This window comes from Orycteropus afer, unplaced genomic scaffold (assembly GCF_000298275.1).
Source record: "Orycteropus afer afer isolate SDZICR_OR568_19922 unplaced genomic scaffold, OryAfe1.0 scaffold00029, whole genome shotgun sequence".
NCBI classification, from domain to species: Eukaryota; Metazoa; Chordata; class Mammalia; order Tubulidentata; family Orycteropodidae; genus Orycteropus; species Orycteropus afer.
Window position 1 is genome coordinate 10,377,020 of NW_006921616.1, and position 11,506 is coordinate 10,388,525.

The window sequence follows — 11,506 nt, forward strand, 5'->3', positions numbered from 1 at the left end:
TCCTCAGAAGGAAGATGGGGCAATCTACTTTCCCAGAGATACCCCTTTAGAAACCCAAGGAGGGGTCACTATGAGTCGGTTCCGACTGGATGGCAGTGAGTTTGGGTTTTTTTGGTTACAGAAGCTGTATTGCCAAAAACAAAAAGTCTAGTATCGTGTTTTGCACATACTTTTTATTTGTTGAATAAATGAGTATTTGTCAATATGTACATAAACACATAGAGCGAGCACTAGACTTAAAATATCTGGGTTCGGACCCTCATGGCCACTTACCGGCCGTGAGGATTTGGGCAGAGAATTGAATCTGAGCTCAGCTTCAACCATAAAAGGAGGGTATTAGACCTGTGCAGCCCACCACACAGGTTTATTGCAAGGTTCAAACTCAGAAACAGATGAAAGTGCTATGAATACAAGTTAGAGCAATACAAATATAAATAGAACAAGTAACAGCAATTGAAATTCAAGTTGAGGAATACTTAATCACACCCCCTTGGTTATACCAACGTACTGATGGGATAAATGAGAAAGTGACAGAAGCTAACCACTCACGAGAACAAATTCCCATTTTTCTGAGTGTGAAGAATTTTGCAATATCCTGGAGCCTGGTCCTGCAATTAATCATTTCCTAAACTTCATGAAGATGTCAGAGACCCTCCATCAATAACTCTCTCGCAGAAGCACACAAGGGCCAAATGCCCCACGTTTATTTACATATGAAATGTGTCTCATACAGTTAGGATGGGAGTAGTGCGCAGTACCAGAGAGCAGCAAGACTTGTGAGGAACTGAACGTTGACCACAGTCTGTCATGCAAATATCTACATATACACAAAAGAATCTCTTTAAAAAAAAGTACAAAACACATTGAGGGATAAATACAAGATATTAAAAAAAAAAAAAAAAGATATTAAAAAAAAAAAAAAAAAGAGAGACAAAAAAATATAACTCTCCCGGAGAACTACAAATGGAAGGGACAGAAGAGTACCTGTGTTGCACATCAATGAAGCTGAACTACCCACATTAAATATACTTATTGAAATGACTGAACGAAAGCCAGGTGGCTCAGTGCTTAAGCTAACGGCCAACTGCAGCTGCTGCATTGATATTCGGTGGCTGAAGATGTGCATCCCAGCTCTTAAGTACCAGGGCGTTTGGCAGTAGCACCCGGAACAGGAAACGCCAACTCTGTAGACAGCAAAGGGTTAAGTCAACTGTGATTTTTTTTTCTTCTTTCCTGTCAAGAGCCAGAGAAATACTTGGTATTCTTAGTTGTGTCTCTGTAACAGTTAATAAATTACATGACAAACACCTGACTACATGAATCTACTGATCTAACTACATTATTGGTAACTTTTACAGTAGCCCAGCCCTTTCGTAACAGTTATCTCCTTGTGCTCTTCAAACCAGCCTTGCAAACTGACCCAGAAAACCACCAGCCCCCCTATTTTTCCCCCTTACAATGCTCTTCTTTCCTCATTCCTCTACATGGAATTAAGGAAACCCACATTCCATCCTGGACTCTGCTTTCATCCATCACTGGGAAGGAGCGACTTGCAAGGCTGCTTTGAACACCGTGTGGCGTGGCCTGAAACACCCATGATGCACCTATGTGGGGCTGCGTCTCAGGTGTGCACCTAGGTGTGCACCTGAGTCTCAGATGTGCCGGTATGCTCACACAGAGTAGGCACCCTGAGGGTAGTGCTAAGACACTTAAAAGTTCCTAGTGTTTTGAGACCCACAATTACCTACAATTTACGTAGTGAATTCTAAAAATTAAAAACACTAAAAAAGGCATTATCTTCGCCTGTAATTAGTTAACCCATTCAAATTCTTAAATTACAAAATGGTTTATTTGAATTCAGGAACTGCCTCTGTGACTAAGAACTCTGTGTTAAAGAAAACAGTACAAAAAAGAAAAATTCTAACCCCCCAAAAAAGACTCAAAAGATTTTCCACTAAATACTGATACAAACATGTAACAAAGAGTATAAAAAGTTATTCATTTAAATATATACAAACTCTTTTAAACTCAAATACTGTTTTAATACTTATTATCGAGGCTATATACCACGAGGTGGAGAGGGAACATTGAAGGAGAATATATTGCAACAGCCTACACAGTACCCTTAACTCTATTATACTGCAAACTTTTTTGTAACAAAAATGTCTTTTGTATTCCAATGTGGACAGGGATCTTCCTTGGGGAGTGTCGGTGGCTATTTCTCCGCTGAACTCATTCTTTTGGATTTGATGAAGGCCATGCCGTGGGTCCGCATGTGAGTATTTAAGGCAGCTTCCGTTTCAAAAGTTTTGGCGCACACTTTGCACTTCCTGTCGGACACCGCGCTGTCTGAGGCGTCGTTCTCGGGGCTGGGTTTGTTCTCCTGCTGGCCGTCCTCCCCAGCCCCGTTCTGCTTGGACGCTGGCTGAGGTTCCTTCAGCTTGTGCACAATGAAGAGGTGCCGGGACAGCGAGACATGGGACGTGTAGCAGAGGCCACACTCCCGGCACTGGTAGGAGGAGCCGTCGGACTTGTGCTGTGGGATGTGTTCATGGAACTGCAGGAGGTTCTCCGTGGTGAAGCCACACACAGCACACTTGTGAACCTTGAAGACGTTGATCTTCAGCTTTTTCAGCGGCTGAGTGATGGCTCCTCGGGCCGGTCTGAACTCTAGGACTGGTTCCTCCAACTTCCGCTTTGGACTGGGGGCCTTGGAGAAAAACAAGACGAAGGGCACAGATTACAATCCTCGGCTGGACAGTTAGGGAATGAATGGCCAGTTCTCCTTGACTTGAGAGCTGTTGTGAAAGCATACACACTCGGCTTTGGAACCTTGGTTTCTGAGTCCTTGTATGCTTTCCAGCCCACCGGAAGCATCCAGCCACCTCTCTTGCGCTCTACAAATGAACCGAGCTCCTGCTCTGGCCAGTGGAGCTCAGTAGTGAATGTCCAAGCCCCTGACCTCATGAGACTTATGGTCCCAGGGAGCAGGACAAGCAAAAACCAACCAGCTAGCACTTACGGCATGCCAGACACCGGAAAGCAAACCAAGCAGGGGGTGGGAGAGGGGCTGGAAAGCAACGAGGGGTGGGTGGGGTTGTTGGGTTGGGTTATAGCACATGGTCAGGGGCAGCCTGGGTGACACTTTGGAACAGAGAGCTGATGCAGTGAGGGTATGAGCCACGTGGCTACAAGGCAGAACACGTTCCAGGGAAAGGAAGCTGTGTATGCAGGGCGGGAACCAGCCTGTGTGCTAAAGGAACAGCAGGGAGGTGGGGGGGGCTGGAGTCGAGGCCCAGGGACAGTGTAGCAGATGAGTTGGGAGCTAGAAGGGCAGTTGTCCAGAGCCTTGTGGGAGAGATAATGTCAGGACTCTGGCTTTGTCTGTGACTAAGACAGGGACACTAGGAGATTCATCTGAAGCTCTGTAAGGTGGTGACAACTCCAATTCCCTCAGGGAGAGACCACAACACACAGAAGAGAGCTTATCAAATACCGCTTACATTTTCAATTTCTGTTAACCTACCCATTTCAAGTGAAGTGTAAAGTTGTTCAGGATCCAACACTCTAGTTTCTGTGACCCATGGGGTAAGGAGATGGGCTCCCGGCCCTCAGACAGTCGCGCAGATGAGGTTACTGCAGAGTAGTGGGAATGAAAGGGTACAGGAGGACTCCTATAGACAGGGTAATGATCAAAGAAGACCCATCTGGGAAGATGACATTTAAGCTGGGACCTAAGGGATGAGGAGGGAGCCTGAGAAGACGCAGGGGAAGGGAACCCCAAGCACAAGAAGAGTGCAAAGGTCCTGGCTGGCTCCTTCTTTTCTGTTCTTCAGAACATTCCTCTGGCTCAGGTATCCAACCACAGCCCACGTAGCCGTAGGCTTCACCTGAGCTAAACTGACTACTTTAAGCTACGAGAGGGGCTCTGATCGGCCTAAGGATAATACCATTCTTCGCTGGCTCAAGAACTGGCATGTGATCCAACTCAGGCCAGAGACAACGAGGACAGGTTTTCTGGGTACCACTAGGAAAGCCGTACCTCCCTCTAAGTGAGCTGTGGAAGCCATGCCCTCTCTGACACTGGCTGTGAACCAGGAAGAGGACTTTGCCAGCAGAGGCCATCCCAGGGTTTCGAGGTGAGGTGGAGGAGGAAGAGGCAGAGAAGGGAAACCTGGAGTGTGTGTGCTCATGGCTTTGGAGATCACTGTTTCCAAGTGCAGTGGGCGATTACACCAGATACTGCCGAGGGATCAAGTCGGACGAGGACACAGACCCCCATTCAGTGGAGGGAGGGCAAGGTCACCCCGACTAGGGGTTTCACTGGTGTGATATGGCAAAGCCAAGCCTGGGGCTCCTTTGAGGATTTAAAACTGCACATTTCATCCAGTGTTCATTTTCCCACGTTCAAACATCTCTGGAATAGCACACCCCCTACAATGGATGGCCTGTCACAGCTTACTGTAATTGGCAGCTCTTTTTCTCTCTTAGTGGCACACAAAATAATGATATGCTTTATAATTGATGGCATCTTAAAAATCAACCACATACACTGTTTACAACTTTAGAGAGTCAGGAGCCAGGGAGACATCCCCATCCCAGAGCCATGGCCCAACCACTCCTACTGTTCTCCAGGGCCCACACACAGGCAGCACGCTGGGCCAGTGACTGCTCCCACCTGGTCACAATGCCCTTCCCAGCCCACTCCCACCCTCCACACTGCTTCCACAGAGGAAATGCCCTCCTCCTTCCTTTCCAGTTTGCTAAATTCTACCACATCCGTGCCACATTCTGTGGTGTTTTATTCGTGTTTATAGTCCCAATTCCTGGAGCTTCCATTTATTCAACAGGCAGCCCCAAACTTCGTGGTGAAAAAACAAGAATAAGACCAAACTCTTATTATCCTCAAGAAGGTAAGTCCACTTATGGGGGTGTGAACAAAAATACTTAAAAATGAAGTCTGAAATGTGGCAACTAAAAGTAAATTCTACCACAACCAATCCCCTCACTTTTACTCCAAAAATTCAAGCCAAAGTGACACTTCCTTCCCCCAAACCCCAGGGCATGTGGTTTCTGCCTGTTAGCAGGGCATCGCTCAGCCACCACCATGGGCAGATGCCACCACTGTGTGGACGCTCGTCATGCCCCCTTTCATAAGTGGCAAAGGATGTACTTCAAGGCTTTACTAATCTGACTTGTGTTCTGGTCGCTTCTTCTACTCAGTGGTTCGTTCCTGGAAAGCACGGAGTGCCACATCCCAGTACATTCTAGGCGGGGCTCCTAATGTTTCTGCCTAGTGCCTTCTCTGATTCCCTGACAGCACTTGGCACACGCAAGCACTTGTACACAGGCCATAATATATTTCTTGTTGTCTGAATAAAGTTCACTCAATATAAAAACAAAGCACAAATATGTAGTTTTATGTTTTATCATTTCAAAGCTAAGTTAAAAAGAATCACTTCATAATTTTTACTAGATGCCTGTAATAATCAAAAGGAGCCCTGTCAGTACAATGGTTAGAGTGCTTGGCTGGCCCTGAAAGGTCAGGAGCAGGAACCCACCAGCCACTCTGTGGGAGAGAACGGTGTGGCAGTCTGCTTCTCTGTAAAGATTATGGCCTTGCACACCCTACAGGGAAGTTCTGCTCTGTCCTATGGGGTCATTATGAGTAGAAATCAACTCAACAGCTATGGGCTTGGTTTGGTTTTAGACATACCGAACAATACGTTGACAGTGAAAAGGAATCTTAAACATTCCCTCTGTAAATCAATGCACAAATTCAAAATTTATACATGTAAGTAGATCTTTGCAGTTTTTTCTGGAAGGATACAGAAGACACTTAATAAAGGTTGCCTTTTAGGAAAAGATGAAGGGTCAGAATGGGTGTCAAGGGAGATTGTGATTTCACCCTTATCTGTAGTCTGAAGTTTTAAGGATGTGCAAAACTGAGCATATCTGAATGGGAACAGGTTCACATGTGTAAAAGGAAAAAGCAAGTCAATACACTTTCGCCATGAGGAGAACATGTGCAGGGTCTGACCTTGGTGTCCTCCTTTATCTCCGTCTCCTCCTCGTTGGTGCCTTCCGTCATCTCTTTTAAGTCGGGGTCCTTAATCCCATGCATGAGCTGGATGTGTTTCTCCAGCATCAACCGTTTGGTAAAGGTGCGCCTGGAGTCTGGGCAGTGCCTGTGGGGCAGGAGACAGAGAGGTAACCCGCCTGCCCACAAAACCACCTCACACCGAGGCCTACGTCTGCTGCTGGGAGAGCTTCTCCCCAGCCACGGGACACTCAGAGAAGTCACAATGATCCATCTGGAGACCGAAGGCCCAAGCGAAACAGCAACTGTGCTCTGAGGCATAGGCTCCAATTAGCGAAAACAGTTTTACAGCTTTTGTAAACCATTGTCCATTTCTGTGTCCTCACAGGGCAGCCAAACTTGTTTCAGAAGCAATACTTCTTTTCAAGGGTTTGCCCTAAAGTATTACTTTAATTTGTGATTGTAGTAGGTAGCTTTCATGTTAAAATGGAAAACAATAGATTTAAGGTTTCCTTACAATGAGTTAGTGTTCCCTCCAAATTTACAACATGACAGGCCCTTTAATATGAAGGCACAAAGCCCCGCCAGGACTCCCCATGCTGACCTGACCTATTCCTGTCCACTCTGCCTAACCAAGAGAAGACTGTCTAGTCAGTCAAATTCTTCCTCAGAGCACAAACCCAACATGCACACTTACAATCACAGTCCTCAAAGGTGTGTGGTTATTCAGTAGACTGAAATACAGAGAACTGTGAACAGATATCCCAAACAGCTCATTTTCTTTACGTTTTCATTTAAACTTACACAAAAATTAAGATCATTTGGACCATGAGTTTAGTTTCTTTGGATAATATGAATTATTATTTTCTTAATAAACCAGGAAAAAACAGGCATAAAAGTTAACAACCATGGTGAGTATGTATGCTATAAGCCAGACATCAAGAGTATCACTGCAAAGAAACATATCAGTCTACAGGACAAACAGTCCACACAAACCATGGCCTCATCGACCCTGAGAGCAGAAGAACTAGATGGTGCCTGGCTACAACTATCGACCATTCTTATCATGGCCACAACAGATGACAGAATGGGGGGGGGGGTGAGTGTGGAACAGAACCTTAAATTCTTAAAAACACTAAACAAATAACCAAAAATATCAGACCTACTGGATGGGTTGAAGTTGGAAGATTCCTCAAGACCACTGCCCTGAGATTCTCTTCAAACCTTGAACCCAAGGTGACCCTGAGGTCACCCTGCAGCTAAATAACAAAGTGGCTCAAAAAACAATGAATATCACTGGAATGCTGTGCTCCTTGAAACTCACCTACCAGTCAGTGATTACTTTAAAACAAAGATGACACTATAAAGGGGCAGCGAAACAAGATTCACGGAAACGGAACCACCAGGACAGAGACGATGAGAAGGCTCACACATTGTGAAGACTGTGACCAGCATCCCTGGATACCTGGTGTAGAAACTGCTGAATGGAAACCAAAACTTCTGTGCAAACTATCACCGAAAACACAACACAATATTATTTTTTAAAAAAGAAAGAATACCACTCGCTTCTGTTACGGTCTTACTCCAAACCGACTTCGCTGCCTTCATAAAGGATCCTGGGGATTTGATGGTAACTGTCCCCTACACCCTGATGATTTCACATTACAGCTTCTCTCCAGGGGCAGTGGCTAGAGCCAGCACCAAAGACCAAATGCTCCCAGGGATGAGTTTTTGCTGGCACTAAATTAGCTGGACAATGCTCACATCTTACATCTTAACAGTGACTTCGCAGGGACCAGAGGAAAGAGTCTGCCGGCCAGACGCTCCTTCCCCTTTCCTCTCAGCCCAGGGTCTGCATTCTAATTAGAGGGAGCCCCAAAGATCCCCAAAACCAACCCCCCCAAGACTATCAAGTTGATTCTGACTCACAGCAACCCCCCAAAGATGTCCAGGGCTGTAAACCTTTATGGATTGCCTCATCTTCCCATGGAGCAGCTGGTGGCTTTGAACCTCTGACCTTCTGGTTAGCAGCCACATGTCTTACCCACTGCGCCACCAGAGCTCCTTTCAGAAGGAGCCCAGGGCATCCTAATCCTCTGATCCTTTGAATTTGGCTCAACAGAGAATTTACTCATAAAATGTTATTTCCCCCAAAATCACTCCTAGCTTCAATTTCAGTGAAGGAGAGTCTGCAGAGACAACCTCCTCCAAGAAATATAACCAGTCAAGACACAGTACACGGTAACTGAGGGCCCAACTTCCTGGGCCTCCTGAGCCTCGACACATCACCTTGCGTCATCATGGTCACGAGCCGCAGACTGCTTATGGATTTTCAGGGTCTTTTCAGCTCCCTTTCTTTCATGAAAAGTCCCTTAAAATAAGTAACATTATTTATCAACTCACTTCAGGGAGTAACTAATAGTTCTTATCTTCTGGCTAAGTGCTAAGTGGGTGACAAAGATCTGTCACTTATTATAATGTAACAAATCCTGACTTAATCCACAAAGTGCCTCGGCTCATGACCATCCAGAGAGGTCAGAGGTCTGAGTTGGCCCTTTCAGTCTCTCCCATTTGGTTTTTCAGCCAATGGTGTACCCTGAAAAAAGCTGCCCTATCTCAAAGACTACAGTCAAGGGGCAGCCCCGCCCAGGCCTGAATCTAAGTCCCAGCCTAGCAAGGCCTCCTCCAAACCACTGAGTAAAAATCAATCAGCCAAGGAGAGTGTGGGCAGGTCACCGTGTGTGTAGGGACCAGAAGGCACCGCACGCAGCCACACAGCTGCCAGTCAGTCCCCTCCACCTAAGGCTCAGTGTTAAATACATACCTCTAGGTAACAAGTAAGAACATAGGAATGTGCACAGGGTGGTGTGTATGTGTGTGTGGGGGCACCTTCCTTTTATTTTCATACATTTAAGAGTTACCATCCAATCAGCAAACTACATGCCAAACAACAGAATGTAATGAAGACATCTGGGCCGGAAGCTATGAGAAGACTGGGAATGGAAGGTCAATGGGCAAACGTGAAAAAGCCTCGCAGACGCCCCGCGTCATGGTCTCACTGCGCCTCCCACTCAGCGGCTGTAACTTACGAGCAGGCGTACACTTTCCTAATGCCTTTGTGCTTGATTCGATTATGGCGACACAAGCTGTGAGAGGAACTGAAAGACTTGTCACACTGGCGGCAGGGGTGTTTCTTCATTTGCTTTATGAGGAGAGAAGAGAGAAAAAGTCGCTGAAGAGGATGAAAACAGAAAACACTTTAAAAATGAAAAACTCACTCAACAATTAAGTTAAATAACCAATCCCACTAAAAAAAACCCACAGCTTGTCGAGTCGATTCCAACTCATGGTGACCCTACAGGACAGAGCAGAACTGCCCCCGTGGGGTTCCCACGGCTGTAAATCCTTACATGAGGGCAGACCTCATCATCTTTCTCTCATGGAGCAGCTGGCTGGTGGGTCTCAACTGACAAACTTTTGGTTAGCGCCAGATGCCTTAACCACTGTGCCACCAGAGCTGCTTCAAGTGACAGGATCACTTAGCAATATAATAACGAAACTAGGAGATCCTCTGAGAACTGTAATAAAAATGGAGGGCAGGGCTGGGGTACAGCACACAAGGGTGCTTTCCAGAGGACAGGGCAGACTTCATACAAGAGTAAGAACCGGATTTTCTCTCAAACACACTTAGGCTTTGATTCAGTAAGACCTCCAAGTATTGGAAATAAGAGAAAACATGACATCTGCAAAAGAGATGTAATACAGATTAAAAAAAAAAAAAAAAAAACAGATAATATATGGAAATATATCACTTCATTAAATACCAAATAAAGCCATGACTTGATTATGGTATCCAGAAAGAATAAACCACCTTCTCCCATGTGCTTACACATTTTAAATTAAATCTCTGGCTCATTTTGAACATTTTTTAAAATTTCCTCCTTGGTTACTAATTATTTATTACACAAGGGAAGAATTTCTAAAAGGCCAATTATTTTAAATAGAACACAAAAGTTTGAAAACCACTTCAAGGAGGTTCCTTGTGGGTATACGTTGGAGGTGGGGTGGAGAAAGAGTGGGAGAGAAAGCTATCAAGAGATTAGTAAGACCTAACATATGTATGCCTAACTTATTTTCTCATATTTAAAAGTTTCCCAATTAAGCTAACACATTTTTTTCCTCTAAATTTTGTTACTGTTGAAGATATATATAACAAAACATACACGAACGCAACCGTTTCTACGTGTTCAATTCCATGACACTGATAACAGCCTCTGTGCTGTTGTGCAGCCATCCCTACCCTCTACTGAGTTGTTTCTCATCCATTAGCATCTACTCACTGCTTCCTATGGTTCTAACCTTTTGAGTTGCCTGCTTGCAATCTGATCTCATATGGGTAGTTATTCCAAGAGCTCAAAGTTCAAGACAGACATTTCTTACTAGTTAAGCTAAACTACTGAAGACTTCAGGGAATACTTTTGGTTTAGGGTTTGAAGATGACCTCAGAGCAATAGTTTCAGGGGTTCATCCACCCTCCATGGCTCCCAAACATCTAGAGTCCATGAAAATTTGAAAGTCTGTTCTGCATTTTCCTCCTTTTGATCAGGATTCTTTTAAGGAATCTTCGATCAAAATGTTCAGTAATGGTGGCTGGGCACCACCCAGTTCTGGTCTTGGGACAAAAAAGGCAGCTGTTCATGGAGGTAATCAGCCACATATCCCATATCCTCTTCCTATTCCTGACTCTCTCCTCCTTCCTCTGTTGCTCCAAATGAATTAGAGACACATATTTCTTTTAACTCAAAGTATCCTCATAAGGAAATTCTGAAGTATTATTAGTGGCTTAACATTAAAACAAATCTGGGTATTACATGGGAGCTCTGGTGGCGTCGTGCCTAAGGCATTTGACTGTTAACCAGAAGGCTGGTGGTTCACACCCACCAGACACTCCTTGGAAGGAAGGCTGAGCAATCTACTTCTGTAGAGATACTGCCTCGGAAAACCAAGGAGGGGTTACTATGAATCAGGACTGGCTCGAAGGCAGTGAATTTTTTGTTTTCTGGAGTATTATATGCATATTATATTAATGCTCTAGAACTAAATAATGTCATATCACAAGGAAATTAAAGAAATCAGCCTTGGGAATGGAATAAGTTTATTGTACCCTTACTGAAAATAAAGCTGAAGTAGGAATAAGTTCTTTTTTTTAAAAAAATTATATAATTTATTGTGATTTGGGGGAAGATTTACAGAGCAAATTCACTTTCCATACAGCAGTTCACATATACTTTGTCTTATGTCATTGACCACAGTTCACCACAATGCAACAGCTCCCATCCCACTTCTTCCCCATAGTTACCTCTTCCCAGTGACCATCCCTCCATACTCTCCTGCCCCCTGAGCTGTCTCCCTGTGCATAAGCAGCCCTTCCTTCTCCCATGATTGTTCTCTCTAGGGAGTGTGTCT

The 11,506-nt window shown here is 44.8% G+C and overlaps 1 protein-coding gene across 1 annotated transcript in view; it reads right to left on the reverse strand.

Moving 5' to 3' along the window:
- Window positions 1-2,215: 2,215 nt before the first annotated feature.
- Window positions 2,216-11,506, reverse strand: part of ZNF532 (zinc finger protein 532) — an 84,794-nt gene continuing 75,503 nt past the window's right edge. The window contains exons 6-8 of the mRNA XM_007935508.2: window positions 9,130-9,242; window positions 6,041-6,188; window positions 2,216-2,710 (exon numbers count right to left, since the gene is read on the reverse strand). Of these exons, the coding sequence (XP_007933699.1) occupies window positions 2,216-2,710; window positions 6,041-6,188; window positions 9,130-9,242 (756 nt within the window). The remainder of the gene's footprint in view (window positions 2,711-6,040; window positions 6,189-9,129; window positions 9,243-11,506) is intronic.